At 51.3% G+C, this 18190-nt stretch overlaps 7 protein-coding genes across 7 annotated transcripts; 3 read left to right on the top strand and 4 right to left on the bottom strand.

Annotated features, from left to right (window-relative positions):
* Positions 1-118: 118 nt before the first annotated feature.
* BO94DRAFT_455912 (FAM207/SLX9 family protein) lies at positions 119-625 on the top strand (the record flags this gene model as incomplete). The annotated part of the gene is made up of 1 exon (XM_025607680.1): positions 119-625. A coding segment is annotated over one exon (507 nt), but the record flags the coding sequence as incomplete, so codon positions are not given.
* Positions 626-1692: 1067 nt separating this feature from the next.
* On the top strand, positions 1693-3603 carry BO94DRAFT_456670 (putative ATP-dependent Clp protease; the record flags this gene model as incomplete). The annotated part of the gene is made up of 2 exons (XM_025607710.1): positions 1693-2137; positions 2198-3603. The coding sequence occupies 2 exons, from the start codon at positions 1693-1695 to the stop codon at positions 3601-3603; spliced, it is 1851 nt and encodes a 616-aa protein (XP_025471696.1).
* A 454-nt stretch (positions 3604-4057) lies between these two features.
* Positions 4058-7297, bottom strand: BO94DRAFT_562657 (putative Chromo domain protein Chp1p; the record flags this gene model as incomplete). The annotated part of the gene is made up of 6 exons (XM_025614307.1): positions 4058-4640; positions 4724-5055; positions 5110-6021; positions 6086-6481; positions 6542-6778; positions 6869-7297. 6 exons carry the CDS (start codon positions 7295-7297, stop codon positions 4058-4060), a joined length of 2889 nt encoding a protein of 962 aa, XP_025471695.1.
* A 714-nt stretch (positions 7298-8011) lies between these two features.
* Positions 8012-9329, top strand: BO94DRAFT_530832 (Rab family GTPase). Its single transcript, XM_025610763.1, has 5 exons — positions 8012-8154; positions 8225-8237; positions 8349-8738; positions 8807-8887; positions 8954-9329. Exons 1-5 carry the CDS (start codon positions 8134-8136, stop codon positions 9082-9084), a joined length of 636 nt encoding a protein of 211 aa, XP_025471694.1. The 5' UTR covers positions 8012-8133; the 3' UTR covers positions 9085-9329.
* Positions 9330-10855: 1526 nt separating this feature from the next.
* On the bottom strand, positions 10856-13920 carry BO94DRAFT_562655 (Brix-domain-containing protein; the record flags this gene model as incomplete). The annotated part of the gene is made up of 5 exons (XM_025614306.1): positions 13646-13920; positions 12732-13574; positions 12158-12275; positions 11744-11908; positions 10856-11461 (listed from the first exon to the last, which is right to left on the bottom strand). Exons 1-5 carry the CDS (start codon positions 13876-13878, stop codon positions 10856-10858), a joined length of 1965 nt encoding a protein of 654 aa, XP_025471693.1. The 5' UTR covers positions 13879-13920.
* A 352-nt stretch (positions 13921-14272) lies between these two features.
* Positions 14273-15680, bottom strand: BO94DRAFT_530828 (ketohexokinase). The gene is made up of 6 exons (XM_025610762.1): positions 15577-15680; positions 15122-15515; positions 14902-15060; positions 14777-14838; positions 14609-14719; positions 14273-14466 (listed from the first exon to the last, which is right to left on the bottom strand). The coding sequence occupies exons 1-6, from the start codon at positions 15621-15623 to the stop codon at positions 14295-14297; spliced, it is 945 nt and encodes a 314-aa protein (XP_025471692.1). The 5' UTR covers positions 15624-15680; the 3' UTR covers positions 14273-14294.
* Positions 15681-16247: 567 nt separating this feature from the next.
* BO94DRAFT_530826 (uncharacterized protein) lies at positions 16248-17750 on the bottom strand. Its single transcript, XM_025610761.1, has 2 exons — positions 17098-17750; positions 16248-17025 (listed from the first exon to the last, which is right to left on the bottom strand). The coding sequence occupies exons 1-2, from the start codon at positions 17319-17321 to the stop codon at positions 16446-16448; spliced, it is 804 nt and encodes a 267-aa protein (XP_025471691.1). The 5' UTR covers positions 17322-17750; the 3' UTR covers positions 16248-16445.
* Positions 17751-18190: the final 440 nt, after the last annotated feature.

Here is an 18190-nt window from a genome sequence, read left to right as displayed (position 1 = left end):
ACATGCAAGTCTTTTCGTCTTGCCTGGCAACAAAACGGCGCAAATCATCATGGTAAGCTTTCTCATTCCTTCACATGTGCGTACACTCTCTTACCATGTCGGTCAACTCATTACGTAGGCTCCAATTAGATCTGTCAAGAAGCCCGCAAGTGGCAAAGGCGCTCTTCCCTCGACCAAGTCAAGCTTCTTCGACGATGAGTTTCGCACCACAAAGAAGGACAAGCGCTTGATCAAGCACGCCAGTTTCGTATCCAGAATAGAAAAGAGTTCTCAGAAGTCAAAGCGTCGGCGTGCCTCCAAGAAACTTGCCACCCTTGACTCGTTGGCCGATGCCCTTCCAGACGCTGAGGCCGACGTCAACGATCCCAGCAAACAGGTCAATATCATCAAGCAGAAGACTTTGCAGCATAGGCCCGGTGCTATGAAGCGTAGAGAGAAGCTGGAACGGGTGGAACGGGATCGGTTCGCAAAAAATATGGCCCAGATGTCGAGCATGCAGGCAACAGCGCCAGCCAATGTCGAATCGAATACAGATGCAAGCTCATCTTCCAACCGGTGGGCAGCATTGCGGAATTTCATATCTCAGACAATGGAGCAGCAGCCCGCCTTCAAAACAAGCAGCTAGCATGTTGAAGCTTTATAGAAGGATGTGTTTCGAGGGCAGTACGCTCAATCCTTCCGACATTTTGGGAGGAGGCTTTCTCGACTTGCAACCATTTGCTTTCGCGACCGGGTGCCATGTTGAGTCCCGTGGTCAGAATCCTTGCCTCTGGCCCTCAATCAGTTGACACCCTGAGTTGTTGTTCATCGGGTGATCGAGGGCTATAGGTTTACGACATTTACATGATACTTCAATGATCGGGAAAATAGTCACATTTCACCCGGAAAGACGGCAGCCAGGGTCACAGAATTCTCGTGGCTATGGGAGCGGTACCGCTCGAATGGCTAGAGCTGTATGCACGGTCTGAGTCTTCCGCGTTTGCCGCGCGAAAGACGGCTTACGGGAAGAATATAGGAATTTCAGTCAATGGGTATCGTTATTGTTGTCACTAGATCAATGCTTCCTTTGGGTAGGCTACCTTACCCTCGCTTACAGGAACGGCAGCAATAACGGAGAAGTATATGAAAGGTTTAACGTGTTTGACCAATCTGGGTCTTTTGTTCTTTGAAATCCTCAGCTGTAGTACTTGGATACGTTCTGAATATGTACCCGAGATTGACCATCACTGAAGTTGACGGAGATTCCCATTAGCGAGGTCGGGGTCTGGGAGAGATGGGGATGACGATCGGGGCCCGCAAGGGCCGCCACCGTGCGTCGCAATTGGAGTATCCGGATGACGAAACACGAGACCTCGCTGCCTGACTATCGGAATCTCAGAAGCACAAAGGAGGTCAGAACATCGTCGAAAGGGTTTCCTTAGAACAAGTCCGCCTCCGCCATAATATCGTGCCACTTGCTCCCTTCAGACCACGTCACGCGCGGATATCGTCGGTGATAAGCATCACGTGCTGCGGGGAAAGCTATCGACCGATTTGATTGTATTGCATCTTATCTGCTGCCGTCGGAGTTGACGGTCCTTGACGGTCTCCTCACCTTCCTCTTCCCTCTCCTCCCTTGCGGACTCATCTCTCCCTCGATCTTTCCCGTATCACGTCTATCACCCTCGTTCTAAGATAACATCGTCCGTGGTCATGCTACGGTTGCCTATCCAGGCCCGTGGCCCCATCAGGGCGCACCGCAATTCCCTCGTCCGCTATCGGCATGCGCCGAAGCCGCAGATCCGCCCTGTCCGCCGTGGATTCACCAGCTCGTCAACCACTTTTCCTACGCTGTCCCAATTCGATCGCTCGGATTTCACGAATCAGCCATGGACTGGCAGCTATGAACCGGGCCTCCCTACGGCCGGCCCTCTAGCGTCAGCTCCGGCTTTCGGAGCACCCCGGGTGACCCCCAGAACGTTGAAGCAATACCTAGACCAGTTTGTCGTCGGCCAGGACCGTGCAAAGAAGATACTTAGTGTTGCCGTGTTCAATCATTACCAACGAGTACAAGAGCTACAAAGACGCGAAGAGGAAAACGCAGCGTTACTAGCGAAGCGTGCGCGCAAGGAAGCAATTGAACACCATCCGGTCGAGGGTAAGTTGTTTTCATGATCATGCCTGTTATATCTCACAAACCCCGCTAAACTTGAACCAGACGAATTTCCAGGTCAGCAGCAAACCATCCGACTACCCTCCGAAACAGACACATTGCCTCCCCCGTCGGCGCAGCCTGAACTCGATGATTCGTCGGCATTACAATTGGAGAAGTCCAACATCCTTCTGTTGGGACCTTCCGGTGTCGGAAAGACGCTTATGGCGAAGACACTAGCGAGGATACTGTCCGTACCATTCAGCATTTCCGATTGTACCCCGTTCACGCAGGCCGGCTACATTGGGGAGGATGCAGAAGTATGCGTCCACAGGCTTCTGGCTGCTGCGAACTATGATGTTGAGCAGGCGGAGCGTGGTATAATCGTCCTGGATGAGGTAGATAAGATTTCAGCAGCAAAGGTCAGTCACGGGAAGGATGTCAGCGGCGAAGGAGTGCAACAGGCCCTCTTGAAGCTTATCGAGGGCACAACCGTGCAAATACAAGCGAAACAAGAAAGGAGCGCACCTCGCGTCAGCAGTTCACCCAATACATTCCCATCCAACAACCCTCTTGGAAATTCTCCGTACACGCCCAATGGAGGGAACGCGCCTCAAAAAGGAGAGGTTTATAACGTGCGCACGGACAACATTCTCTTCATTTTCTCTGGCGCCTTCGTCGGTCTGCACAAAGTGGTCATGGATAGAATCTCTCGCGGGTCGATCGGCTTTGGCCAACCCGTACGGGGCTCAACTATCACGAACGACCGGTCGAGAGAAGCCAACCCCGGAAGCAACCAGCCCATCCCCATACTACCAGGATCAGAGGAAGAGGCATTATACAAGAAACATCTCCCCTTTTTCACTTCCGCTTCCTCCAGGTCACCCGACGGCGAGCCAACATACTTCAACGCCCTGGATCTTCTCAATCCCACCGACCTACAAAACTATGGTTTCATCCCCGAGCTAGTAGGCCGTGTACCAGTCACCGCCGCCCTCTCCACATTAACCACTCCTCTCCTTGTACGGATCCTCACCGAACCCCGCAACTCGCTCCTGGCGCAATACACTACATTATTCAACCTCTCGGGCATCGAGCTCCGTTTCACCACTCCAGCCCTGCACAAAATCGCCGCCAACGCCTTCACAATGGGCACCGGAGCCCGTGCCCTTCGCACCGAGCTAGAAACTATTCTCAGCGACGCCATGTTCGAGACCCCGGGCTCAAGCGTGAAATTCGTCCTCGTCACAGAATCTGTCGCCGAGCGCAACGAGAAGCCCGTCTATCTCGCACGCGGCCAAGGCGGCCGTTTTCACTCCCTGATCGCAGCCGAGGAAAGCAAATGGGAGGAGAAGATCCGCCGCGAAAAAGCCGAGCAGGGTAGGGACAAGAGCGCCAAAACACAGCCGTCGGATGAACTTCCCCCGATCGCCAGTTTCCGGGAATTCCGTACTCAGTCGGCTGGCTTCTAGGTATTGAGGCACGGTGGGCTTCACTGTTGCTGTAAATATGGAAGCCTGACGCATAGTAGTAGGTTATTTAGTCCCCTTGTGCCGTTTTTTCATTGAGCGATTGGTCCCTGGCGTTAGCGGTGTTGATACCTAACCTCGTTTACTTACCAACCATGGTAGTATCTACGTTGTTCCATTTCTGTCTATCTGTATGGTCAACTCACTCACATAAGGAGTCCCATTCGTCAATATCATGACATACTTCACATACATCGTTTACTGCACAATAGTAGATAGTAATCACACAAGGAGTGGTATATACCATGCAACAGAGTTCCACCATTGGGTATTGAGACAAGAAAAAGCAGAAGGCCAACCAGAAAATCATCATATTCTTCGCCAATGCCGAAACAACAATGACACCATAGTCTTTATAATAGAAAAACGGCCATCATCCACATGCTCCCTGTTATATTCAACGATACGGTTCCGGATACGAGGGCAGTTTGGAACCAGGCAATCGAGCATACCTCGTCCCGTCCGTTTCATTACCGAGGCCAGACGCAACAGGGGCAGGGGCATGAGCCCGGGGTGTATGAGGGGTGAAAGGGGCGGGTTGGGCTTTAGATTCTCCGGTGGTGCTTGGTTTGATAGAGGAGGAGTTCAGTTTGGACCAGTAGTGTCTGTAATCCACCCTGAAGGTCTTCATGAAATCCTTGGCGCCGTATTTGATTTCGATATGTTGCCATGACTCCCATCTGGGAAGGGGCTTCATTCGCGTCAGAACGATGAACCGTCGGTACCGGTGGCGGTTGACCAAGCCCCAGCCGGCGAAGAATTCGACCAGGTGATCTGTGTTGCGCTGGTCTTGGGTCAGTCCTTTGGGGATATCGGGGTTGTCTTTTTCGGTGCGGGAGCCGTAGTCAGGGATATTGGGAGGGGATATGGCGTTGCTTTCAAAGTAATCATCGGTGGCACCGGTCAAGACCTCACCGGATGTAGTATCGTAGGCGGACGGAGTGCAGGATTGCAAGATGAGACGGTACATTGTGAGCCATCTAGAGACAGGTCTTCGGTTAGAGATATTCAGGTCCGGTGTTGTTGACATTGTGACGCGCGGGGGGGGGGGGGGGTAACGTACATTCCATGCTTTGACTCGTCCGCCGGTTCTGGTTGCTTCAAGAGCCAATCCATAACTGCGGGGCGGAACATGATCTTCCAATTGCCGGGGAACTTCTTCTTTATCCAGTCATTGAACCACGCCAGGATGATTATGGTTCCATCTGGCTCCCCAAGCATGAAATCTTCTGTTATCAGAATAACCCCGCCATGTGGGAAAATGCGCTGGAAGTGCGACGGGCGCTCGGCATATTCGAGTTGTTTATTTAAAGAAACGCTCCAGAAGTTGAATGGCTTGCTGATGAGATTCTTGAAGAATGGTAAGGTGTGAAAGTCAACAAAACTCTCATGGAACTACTTGCGTTAGCTTTTTGGTGCATTCTAACGTCTCCAGAAGGTAGGACATACCAAAACAACCCCTACGCCGACGGTCCGTGCGAATTTCTCCCAGTCGCCTTCCTGGTGAGAAGAGTATATAACGGGATTGTGGAGATTGAGCCATGCTTGGAGGGTCAGGAATTCTTGTTGAAGGGTCTCAGAACCGAACATGAGATAGAATGCTTCTGCCATTTGTACCTTTTCTGCGGAATTGACTTTCACCAGCGCCTCATATGATGCCCCAAACGAATTTTTAAAGACGGCATTGAGATCGGCTGTAGCTAGGGCCGATATTAATTGCTGCTCACCTGCCGCTGGAGCGGAGCTCTGCTGCTGATCGATGTCCATCGGTTCGCCTGGTGCTTGACGATCTTCAGCTGAATCTACTGCTTCGGTCGGGATTTGACCTGTTGCTTCGGTCGAGACTAGCTCCAAGGGTTTGTTTGAAGTCTCTCGCTTGATGGCATCAGCTCTATCGAGAGAGGGATCTTGTTTCGATTCTGGCTCTTGCCTGATTGGTGATAATGGCATAGGTGAGGAGTCGGTCTTGCCCTCTATCGCATCGGGTTCATCCTCCAGGACTTTGCAGCGAGGGGAATCCTTCACGGGGGTGTCTGGACCGTGAGAGTTTGGACCGTGAAAGTCTGATCTCCAGTCGTTGGCTCCTATCCGAGAGTGAAGTCTCTCAATAGATGCAAGAGACTCCAAGGGAGTCCGCACAATGATCTTGAGGAAAATATCTGGATGCGCTCTGGGAATGTAGCCGAGTGACTGGAATTTTGGTGAATTGGATGGGAAAGCGATTAACACGTTGCTTGTCTCGTAGCCCGGGAAGATTGCCATAAGACTGCCTCGGTCAAGTTCTTGTGCCATACGGTAAACGTTGGGCTCTGTGTCATTGAACCCCTCGATCCACCCAGTACAAAAGGTGCGATTTTGGGCCTGACGTGTTTGGTGAAATTAATGGCTGGGATCGGGGTGTGAATCATCAGGCAGGGGCACTTACCGCGTTGTGGCAGAGGACCCGGTAATCTTCCAGAGTGCAAAGATGCTGGAACCAGACCTCGATATAGGGCCCGTCCTTGGTGTGGATCAGATTCTTGGCAGAAAGGGAGTTAACTCCGCATAATCTAGCAAGCCCAATGGCCTTTTTGTCTGGCCCATAATACATGTTGACTAGCACCTCGAATGGATTACAGAAACGGCCGGCTATGAGTTTGGCACGAGGCCCCGGCTGCCTCCGAGGTAGGTTGGGAATGACATCTCCACCCGATTCATTGAGACGACTGGGCTGGCTGCGGTCTCTACGAGGTGACATTGGGATCATAGCCGGACTGGAGTTAGCATTGGCAGTTATGCGAGCAGCGTCATTAGAGGTATCGGTTTCCGTGTGAGAAACAGACTGGTCCGTCCCAGTTTGGTTCGATTCTCGATCAGGGGACGGGGTGACATGACGAGGCACAGGTTTTGGAACGGGTAGAGCAGTTCTGGATGGCCACTCCGATGGACGAACAAGCTCCAGTTGAGTGATATCGGGAGGCGGCTCCCTAAATTTGGCTTTCTCATGTTTCCACCTGGTGGACAGGTGCGAGAACCACTTCGGGTCCGTCTCTTGGGCCGTCTTTGTAGCGCGCGGTCCAGCTGGCCCCGGCTTCTGGCCACTTCCAAACATAACCAGGGGCGGCTTCGGTATAATGCGCTTAATTGTCCGTACTGGCTTCCCAAGGAGCATCGCACGGGAGCCGGGCGTGTGATCAGAGAGCGTCCTTTGCGGCGTTCCTTTACTCACGCGGGAGCTGCCGGAAGAACTTTGAGTTTTGCTTTTATCGTTCATGGCCTGAGACGTATCGTTGTCGGCCAATAAGCCGAGTCTTCTCCTTTTGGCTTTTCTTCTGCGCTGCCTCTCCTGCCTTTCCTCCTCGACTTTCAACATCATTTGCTCCCATTTGGCTACGTCAAACGCCTCACGCGTTCCTGCTGCAATCTCTCTTTTGGTCCTGTCCCAGTCGTCAAGGGTCTCATCCGTAGAGAAGGCTTCCACGGGCTCCCATGAGCTTCGGCATTCCGGGTAATTGGCCCATTTGACCAGATACCTCATCGAATCTGGGAATCTGCACTCGGCTAGAATAGCCTCCACCTCATACTCGGAGGCCTGCGGGCTGGCCACTGTCGAGCTGATGGAGATGTCATCGTCACTCTCATCTTGGCTCTCAGTCATTGCCAGAATCAATGGCAAGATGTGAAGATGAGGCGAGAAGGATTGTAGGGCGGAGCACTCCAGATGCCAAGCCTAACGATGCCAATCGAGCTACAGGATGGCCACCAAATATAGCATGGTGAGCCGTAAGTAGCAACCAGGGAGTCAAGCCAACAGGTATTTGCCGGAAGCACAATTGCTCATGCAAGCGCAAGTGAGGCGAGTGTACACACAGTAGATCCACAGGCAGGCAATGGCGGGAAACCCGGCGAAAGAGCTGCAGGGCCAACAAGGACTTGCGCACACGCACACGCACACAGACTCAGGGCCCCTGACGAAGTTGTCCGGGTTGGAAACGGATCTCCCCAGCAGGACACCTTAAATTATTGATCAATAAATGGGGGGACTGGAAGGGACTGACTGGAACCTGGCGCCGCCGACCTGCAGCGCACCACGTGACCCGCGCTAGACCCGAAGGGGTGGCAGGGCACTCGGCACTGCGACGACGGACGGGAATCCGTAGGGGAGAAAGTCAGTCTGGATAACCTCCTAATCTCCTTGCCCCGAGTGCCTGCCTCCCCCTACCCTCTCCACAGGTAAGCTGCCCCATCTCCTTCACTCCGTCGATTTAAATCCCCCTCGGTTCGCTACCCCCCTCCTCTACCCCGGTACTTTTCTCTCTCGGATCCGTGTTCTCGAACCTAACTGACCATTGTTGCGCCCCTCCTCCCCCAGAAAGTAAGACTCGCTTGTCTCCAGTGCCTCCAACCTCCCCCAGCTCGGCCACGTCGACTTCCTTCCCAGTCCACCCAATCTTACCTGTAATAAAGCCAAGCGAGCTCTCACAACCACCCCTCATGGCTAACGACGAGTACGATGTGAGTATCCTCTTTCTGCCGGTTTCCACCCCTTTGCCAAGCTCGGGATAACTAACGGGTGACCTGGTAGTTTCTGTTCAAAGGTAAAGTTGCCACTTCCCTCCTCCGCGCTGTCGCCGCTCGCTCCCCTCTGCCCCGGCGTCGGTTGTCTTGCCGCGATTCACGACTAACCGCCGGTGGGTTTCTCTGAACAGTTGTCCTAATCGGAGACTCCGGCGTTGGAAAGTCCAACCTCTTGAGTCGGTTCACCCGCAACGAGTTCAACTTGGACTCCAAGTCCACTATCGGCGTCGAGTTCGCTACCCGCTCGATCCAGGTCGACTCCAAGACGATCAAGGCGCAGATTTGGGATACTGCTGGTCAGGAACGCTACCGTGCCATCACCTCCGCTTACTACCGTGGTGCCGTCGGTGCTCTTCTCGTCTACGATATTAGCAAGCACCAGACCTACGACAATGTCAACCGGTGGCTGAAGGAACTTCGCGATCATGCCGACTCCAACATCGTGATCATGTTGGTCGGTAACAAGAGTGATTTGCGGCACCTGCGGGCTGTGCCCACGGAAGAGGCCAAGCAGTTTGCAAGTACGTGGGGGCCTTTTGCTGACACCTTCCCCTGGTCCCAGAGTTTTGAGATGCTGACCTGCTATTAGGCGAGAACAACCTCTCGTTCATCGAGACATCCGCTCTCGACGCCAGCAACGTCGAGCTTGCTTTCCAAAACATTCTGACAGGTGAGACTTGCCCATCTATGGTCTCCGGATGAGCTTCGTCATACTGACACTTTTTTCTTCACCCAGAAATCTACCGCATTGTGTCCAGCAAGGCTCTGGATGGTGGGGATGCCGGGCAGACCGTCCTGGGCGACCGCCGCGATATGGTGAGGATTGACGAGTCGGAGGACCCGAAGACCAAGCAGGGATGCTGTTAAGAGGCCACGAGATCGGGGAATGTGTGACACGTCAACCGCAACGACTTTTATTTATGTGATGTGATAATTGAACGGTCTTGAACTCTCTTTTTGTCTGTTACTTAGCCTCCTGGAGATGATACACAAGAGGGACGTTGTTAGGAATGGCACCTGGGGTCATGGACATTGTACGGCGGTGTTTGTTGGACATCACATTCTCCCGGCACCTTCTTCACTTTGCCTTTATATCTTCTGTTCCCTTGTCCTTTTCTCTTCTTTTTTTTTTCTTAATTTCCTGTGGATTTCCTTTCTCCTGTTTCCCCATGCTCTAACCTGATGAAATTGATCTTATTAACGTCTTTTTCCCCGCATGATATCTGCCTAATGACCGATCCCATCCCTGTTGGTTTACACGAACCCGCGCTTGAATTGGTTTTCCCGCCCCCCTGGCGTCTATCCGTGGTTCTACAATTCAGTTTAGGTACACCGTTTGTTAAGTTTCGCTTCACCATACAATAAAGAAGAAAAATGACCAGCGATCGTTCCCCCGTCTGGATTCCGGCCTGGTCTCGCCTCGCCTCGGATGGAGACCACCGCCGCCCGTTAGACCTTAGCAGTTAGCATTAATAATAAGTTGATAACCCCATACGGGCATAAACCGGCCCACATCTCGACCCGGGAGCCCCACGACAACAGGCACAGAAGCCCACACACATCCCATCTTGACCTTCCATTCACAAAACAATCAGCCCATAATCTCCATCCCCAAGAAATATTAAGCGCAGAAACACAAACAAACAATCAGATTAAACCAAAATTTCTTGTCCGCTTACGCCCAACTGTCAAAATCCCAAAAAGCGAAAGCCGCTAGGTAGGCTACCTAGCCCGACTGGCTGGCTGGCTGGTTGGCGGCTAGGCTCTGTTTCACGCTTTCGCAGTCTCCATCCGAAGCCCCCCCCCCCCACTCAAGCCCACTGTTAGCCGCCGCGGCTGGGATTTATTCCCCGTGTGGTTTAGATCCGGTTGATCAGGGGCGTCGAGCGAGCAGGTATCTACGACGTACGTAGGGGGTGTGGTCACTGGTTGGTGGCTTGCGAGTCAGAGTCATGTAGAGAGTATTAGATGCTATTTTGTATGTAAGTATGCACTATGTAGATAGGTGCTGGATGGGGGGGAGAATAGTATGTGTAGTATTTTGGTGCCTTGTGCTTTGTGCTTTGTTTGGGGGTTTGGTTGGTGGTTTCTGGGTGGGAAAGATAGGATGGTATAGTGCGGAATAGAGTTCCGTTTGGCATACATACTACTAGTATATGGATTATGCTTATGGGGATGTAAGTAGCTTTGGACACGTGGGTGACATGAACGGTGCGCTTATGGCGTACGTACGGAGCGCTTCCGGTTTGAACTTCGAGGCGCGGGTGTGATATGATATCTTTATGGCCGGATTTGTGTGGCTGGAATGGAGGTATCAGATACTAGTATCTGGATTCTGGGGAATGGTCGCGTCTGCTTGGCGTGCATAAGGTTCTTTTGGATGGGAGGGTTAGTGGAGTGGAGGGGGATGGGATAAATGTTATCTAGTATTGTCGAGGTGAGGAAATGGTTATTTATACACCCAGGCAAAGGTCTTCTGAAGAATGTTTTCATGCATCTGAAGAGCTCTATTAAGTATATGGAAGCTTGTGAAGACAGTCTTCATTGAAGTAGATGATTCTAGCTCATTGGGATGCACCACCATGCTAACAACGCAAACTATACTATGCATACGATACCGGACTCAAATGCAATGAGATCAATCCCAAACAACACCGATCTCCCGGTCTGCGATAGCAACTCGAAACTCGTCAATGTCGTCACCCCGCTCTTTCATCACCCACTCCAGCGTATCGCCAAAGGTTTCTCCGTTGTCTCGGAACCAGTCCCCCAAGGACCGGATGTACAGCTCCACCTGTTCTTTAAGAGATGCATGCTCTCGCAGCCACAGCACCTGGCCTGGATCGAGCTTCAACATGTCCTGCACAACATAGTAGTGTGGGATCTCGTCACCCCAGCCCTCAAATCCAGGGTCATGAAAGTAATCGTTGCGAAACCGCGACTTGTATTTAGCCGGTGACTCAGTAAAGTTGCTGGGGTGCGCCGTGTGGAAATACTGCTCGGCCGTGTTGGAATCTTTCTCGAACAGACCGGGTGGACCAGCGGGACTACTGCTCGTGGGATAATTCAGATGAATATTGAAAGTCAATTGATGGTTACTCTCCGGGTATCGCTTCCGGAACTTGCGTTGGATGGTTCCATTGCTGGGACAAATGTGGTTCTGCACGATATCACCGATGATCAAACGCACGTCCTCGATCTCGGCCAGTTCAGCCGTAGACCAATTATGCAGTAGTTGCGCCCGCTCGGTGACAATGTGTGGAATGGTACGGCTAAGCCGACCATAGGTGTCTGTGTGGAAAGCCCGGTGGTACAGCCACAGACGATAGATTGCACGGCGGAGACGGAACCGCTCGTTATCATCCAGCGAGCGGCGGTTCTCGTAATCAACCTTCCATTTCTTGACCGGGTATATGACTTCCCACTTCTGGGCCACATGTCCGATCTGCACAATCTGCTTGAGGAGAGATTCGGATATGGGTGCGGTACGGAAAATGTGGGCGCGTTGGCTGGTGTTCTGCGTGACGATCTGGATGATATCATCCAAGGGACCGAGCTCGGACTCCGCAACATCAACAAGGATCTGTAGCTTATTGGATCGGTGGAAGATGGTATGGAGTCGCCGACAGGTCATTGCAAGATTCATAACATCGGAGACAGATTCGCATGAACGGAATATGTGGAGCAGAAGCTCCGTGGCCAATTGATGGAATGGCATGGTTTAGTAGATTAGATGATCTAGGACGTCAGTTATTACAGCGGTAAGCAGATATAGCCCGCGACGCGCACTTATTACAGTATATTGAGGTCGAGTGGTAGAGTGTGGTTAATCGTCGGTACTAAGCACGGAGATAGCGTCCCCGTCGCAGTGAGTCAACGGGGCTGTCGTGATCGAGAGCTGGACCTAGGTCGCAACCCCGCCCTTGGGGATAGTAAAAACACAGGGAATGCAAAGCAGGCTGGAGGTCATCGTGGAAGACGGTGCAAAAGCACCCAGCAGCCACGCAGGGCTGGATTGCGAAAGGGGGGCCATGACGACTGACGGAAGGGTGCAGTTGCTGGGAGGAAGTCCGGGGCAGCCAGAAAGAGACCCGCTGCCAAATCACTTGACCTTCGCTCCATTGGCCCGCTGCCCCGATTGGGACGGACTCCAGAATAGCAGGCGATATGCCCCTCTAGGACTCTCGCATTCAATCACTCACGCCCTTGCTGCAGCTTGCACCACACCGTGACAGAGCCTGTGGCTCTGTGATCCCCAAATAGAACGGTTCGATCTCCAAGACCAACGCCAACCATACTATCAAAGATCCATTTGTCTTGGACAGCCTACGTGAGTCAGATCCATGGTCAGACAATATTGAACCGTAGCATCAAAACTTTTATTATTATTTCACACCAGACGCCAGCAGGACCATGCATGTACCCCTCGCATCAATACATATACATCCCTTGAGGATATCAAAGTCTAATAGGGCGTAAAACAACAGAGAACGAACAAAACGGAAATTCATCACTTGAACAGTTGCCTTGTGTCGAGCGCATCCGGCTTTCTCTCGCCATCTCCCAATCCGAGCGTCGACCGCTTGGCGAACCGGTCGGTCTGCACATCTCTGCGGTGGGCATAGCGAGACGCCTTGCCCAAGCGGACCTCACGACGAACCTGGTTCGGGCTGACGTACTCCTTGTTCTCATAGATGACGGGACCGCCGAAGCTACCCTCCAAGATGACGATGGGCGTGAGGACAAAGCGGGGCCCAATCTCGACGAGAGAAACCTCGGGCTGACCGTCCTTGCCCTTGGGAGTGGGCTTGGCCTCTTCACCATCCTCGCCCTTCTTCTTTCCGGGCTCGGTCTCGCGGATCTCGTAGACTCGGATCCAGATCTTGCCATCCACACCGAAGATACCAATGATACGGTCGATGAACGGCTTCATACCCTTGACGCCACGCTTGGGAACACAGAAGACACCGCGCAGCATCTCTCTGATCAGACCGCGGTATTCCTGGCCAGGCTGGCTCATGAGCGGGCCCTGCTCGTCGAAAGAGCGATCGAAAACCACAAGGCCACGGCCACCCTTGAGGCAGTTACCGCTGAATCCTGCATTCAGTTCGGCCATGGTGTGCAAGTTGGCGACGTGGAACTTGATCGTCGGTCCGTTGGGGGGGCGAGACAGCCAGAGGTACAAATCTTGACCCTGCTTCTTAGCCTCGAGGAAGAAGATCACGTTGCAGGAGTGGAGGTCGGCGAGGGAGTTAAGGAGCAGGTTGTATCCAGCGGTCTTCTTCTTCGTATCGAGCTTAGTTTCCTTGTGAGTGTGAGGGAGCAGAGACGCAAGGTCGGCGAGCAAGTGACGATGGCTGGAACAAACATGAAAACATTAACAATCCATTAATCATTTACTTAAAAACCACATGCGCATCCCACATACCGATATGTAACACCCCGAGAAGTCAGCATAAGCACACGAGTCTTGGGCATAAAGCCTGCAGCGAGCTGCTTCTTGGCCGATTCGGTCGTAGTTTCTTCATCATCCTCGCTGTCGGTGGTGTCGTTGGCGTCAGAGAGAAGTTCGTCCATTTCGATATCCTCCTCGTCAAACTCCTGCTCCTTGGCGAGCTGGCGAGCTGCCTTCTTCGAAACGGTCTTGTAAACGGATGCCATGGTGAATGGGGTTGCAGCAAATTGGAGATTCCGACGCTGTTGATCGCCCGCAAATTTAGAAAATGCTGCTGGCAGAATAATTTTTGGCTGCGACCGCCTTCCTGTCTTTAGTCACGTGATTGGTCTTTATGTGATAACGCTCTAACCTCCTAGCGCATAGGGAAAATAACAACTGCTATATTTTGTTTTGATATGTTCACTTAAAGGGCACTGTAAGATGCAGTGGATTTTACTTTTCTCAAAACTGATGTTCAGTTGTTGTCGATGTGTCAAGTAAACATCTATACATATAGGAAACCACGACATATATTCTACGTCTCACTACGATGGATCATTCCATTCTAGATTTTTTTGAACTTCATTAACATGGACCCTCCTGATAATTTACAGATTGGTACAGTTATCAACTTCGGATCTTATGGAAATGACTCCAAAGCCCTTGCAAGTCCCGAAAATCCCTCCTGTGAGACCTTCATGCCCGCAAGCCGATTTGCAAAGCCCAATTTCTGTGACAGGTCCCAATCGTCCCCTCGACAGAGCAGTGCATATAGCATCCCAGATATGAATGTGTCACCTGCACCGATTGGGCTACTCCATTGTTAGGTGTCGATTGAATCTTGGAAAATCGATACGCAAGCGCCGACAAAATCGTAGAGAAGAGAATATTGATAGGAGTGAGGCATGAAGAAATAACAAAAGATCAAACATGAGATAGATTGAAATGACTTACTCGACAACTTGGAAATCTGCTGCAGAATATGCAGGGCGATGAATCAGACTCCGAGTTTTGATATCGAAAGCTACGGCACCACTTTGACCCCAGGTGCAGCAGAGCAGTGACCTAGTCTGATTTTTAGCATTCGCAAACTAGAAAATATGCACATATCCAAAGTCGTACGCTTTTCGTGTCACAATGGATTGTTTCTCGACACACTCTTCGGCAGTTTGATATCCATTCCCCTACGAGTGTCAGTGGTGTCAGAATGTACAATATACGGCCGCAAAATTTGGGAACATTCATACCTGAGCCCAGCTCTTAGAGTAGAACACCACATCAGCTTCCTCTGCTAGCTCCTGCAGCCCCTCCCGACCTGGCTTCTCTACTTCGACGCTGATTTTGGCTAACGGGTACTGCTGACGAATGTAGTGAATACAGGATAGAGTTACGAGAGGTATTCGGCCCTGGGAACAGAAACCATTAGCTCTCTGGACGGCAACCCAACTAAAAGACTCAATGGCAAACCTCAAAATGGAACCATGAAGCCTTGTGTAGACGATCTGCGATTTGAGTAAACTCTTCCACCGTCATCTCTGGAAGTTCGTTGTAGTTGACTATAGTCCTACTACCAGACGACTCGCTTTTGATTATGTAACTCGAGGCCGGTTCCTCAAAGCCATCTCGATAGATGCAATGAGACAAGCTGACATGAGGTTTGAATGCCAATTGGATCTGCTGGGAGGCAGTAGAAGACTCTGCAGGTAAAATGGAAACAAGATCCAGGGCGACTCCGGCAGTTGATGAGTCATGTGTTATCAACTGCTGGAGAACCTCTAGGGTGTTGGGGCAGTTGCCTCCCCGTCGACGAGAGATTTTGGAAGCACGTAACTTATCATCTTCACCAGGGTAGTGGGGAGTTCTGATATGAAGGATGAGATACTGGATGGATGGGAAACTAGGATCGGAGGGCGACAACCAACGTTAGGATTGTATCCACATATAAGGCGCCTATCGCCACCAAGGACATATCGTAAAAGTAGAGCAGATCGCCCAGTGGATTCTGCAAGAATTAATATGCTGGAACTGATACAGATTGTTGTCTGCAGCTTTGTATGCTGAGAGGGGCAATGTGGTGGTGGGATTAGTCAGGACCCACCGTCGACATCATCGCTGAGATCGGAGAATAAACATTCTTGAACACTTTTACTATGTGCTAGGTCCTGGCCTGCAGCGTTACGAAGGGCCTTGATAAGCATCATCAACCTACTTTCAAATACCTAGGCAAAAGGCTCCTAAAGCACCTCCTGGAGGACTTTACCAAGTACCCAAAAATGTAGTGCTTATAGTCTGAACCTGGTTAAGACCTCTGATTTGCAGTTGCGTACTGGGGAGATCCTCTTATCACCCATGCCCATATCCTTCCAGCCTTGTCCAACTGAAACAGTGACGGCTGACAGGAGATAATAGTACATGTCAGGCTATGTTATGAGTACTCAGTAGCAGCATTTGGAAGACTCGAGTTGTGCATCAATCAGAGACCGTGGAGCCGTGAACTTCCCGTACCAGGAACTAACCTAGGGTTGCTCTAGTGCGCTTCGCAAAATACGCAAGGGCATCGCGAGATAGATTACTGAATAAAGATTAGTACATAGTCTGGTAGTTCATAGATAGCTATGCAATATTCGGTACATTAATCTCGCTAACACAGCTAAGAGTAATTGACATAGTTTTTAAAACGAACAAGAGCCCAGAGCAGTCCGTAGACAGAGGCATGCAGCATCGTGCTGCAGAGAATATTTTGCGAAAAAAAGGAAAAAGGGAACGAAAGAAAGCATAGAAAGCAGATACCCTAACGTCTGCGGGGAGCCTCGCTGCGATTCAGGGGTGACACCGACTCCTCCACCCTTTCCACCCTCCGCCGTCGTCTGTAGTCGCTCTTTGGCCCCTTGGGGGTTTGATCATCCCCGGGAGTCAACTGTCCCTGAGGAGCGCCCCTATATCGTCGGATAGGTCCAGGGGTCTTTACTGGAGGTGGGGGAGGGTTTGAGCGTCCTGGTCGTTCCCAGGAGGAATAATTCGGTGCAGTTCTTTGTCGCTGGGCATACCTCGTCTGACTCCTGCGAGATGGTTGTGTCGGCGTAATCGGTTCTTCTTCAGGAAGGCGAGAACGAGGGCGAGAATGAGGGCTTGGACTCAGAGTCCGGGAAGTCTGGGACTCGGGAGAATAATCTTCTCTAAAACCGGGTGTTGACTTTGGAGAAAGGAAGTAATGCTCTCCAGATTCTCGACCACCCCGGTCAATATCTCGCATATTCCCATCCTCTTCCTCGCTTTCTGACTCGGTAACCCACACAACGTTTTCGGGACTACGGTGTTTGCGGTCCTCTTTGACGGTATCGCACTTATCATTCACGATGTACCAGCGCTTTCTGTATATCAGTGAAATGATTTAAGTCAGTATCTGCAAGACAAAAGCATAATGTAGTTAGGCAGGCTCATACCTCAGGGTGTCATCCGAATGATATTGATCACCAAGCTCTTTCTCCAGTTTCTTAAAAGTGTTCTGAGGAAATCCTTTGGGGTGTAGTATCTTGATTATCCCATGTAGCATGATGCAGTCTTGCAGTTTGTTCCATTTGAAACAAGGGCGTTTCAGTTTGGCTTGAGGTTCCTGTGACGTTCGTCGTGGTGTCTTGGTCTCGCGCGCTGGACGGCTTCTGGCCATGTTGTGAAGCGATTCTGATGACAGAAGACTTAAGAAGGGAAAAAAGTGAAGGAATGGTAGAGAAGGCTGAATGAGAGAAAGACAGAATGAGTCGGGAATCGAGTCTTTCTTATAGAGCTGGGCAGAAAGCAAAGCTTGCCAGGAAACGCGTGGAAACGCGCACGCTGGTGGACGCCTGTAGAGAACAGCTCGACATTGTCAGTAGATCTGTAGACAAAATCTTAGCATTATGGGGGGCTGGTAAGAAAGGCGCGTTGCTTTTGATGGATTGTGCCGTGTCACGCGTCTGATGTCAAGCTTTCCCTCGACTTGACGGACGGACAGGCAGATTCTACGCAGAAATCGAGCAAATGCTGTAATTGATATATCCAATGCACAGAGCTTTCGTTGATGGAACCAGACTGCCCTGATCGACGGCATATTTTCTGGAATTGGAGGGGGGTGGGGTACCAAAGTGGGCGCTGAAACCAGGCCATGTGATGTGTCATGGGGGCCTGCATCGGGTCGGGACTGTGCACTACTAGGTACACCGTATACTTGGCAGTATCCTGTGATGTTGTGTGACAAAAGTACTACGGGAGGCTCCCTCAAGAATAGGGAAATGTTCCATTTGAATAACATGTTTTCATCACAGTGGAAGTTGTCATGCAAAAAGTGGGAGCTGGCCGTAGAGAGTCAGCCAGCCGTCCTCTATATAGCAACCCTTGGCCCCCCTCCACACCCCCTCCCCCTCCCCCCAACTCAAAATTTCTTTCAGTACTGTCTGAGAAAGTCCAAGGTATGAGTAAGAAATATTACATGTACCAGGACGAATATGCAGGTGGGTCTTAGACCAGATTACTCCCTCCACTTGCAACAAATCAGGGCTC

This window comes from Aspergillus sclerotioniger (genome assembly GCF_003184525.1).
Source record: "Aspergillus sclerotioniger CBS 115572 chromosome Unknown BO94scaffold_3, whole genome shotgun sequence".
In the NCBI taxonomy this organism is placed as follows: Eukaryota; Fungi; Ascomycota; class Eurotiomycetes; order Eurotiales; family Aspergillaceae; genus Aspergillus; species Aspergillus sclerotioniger.
This window is presented reverse-complemented; position numbering and strand designations above follow the sequence as displayed.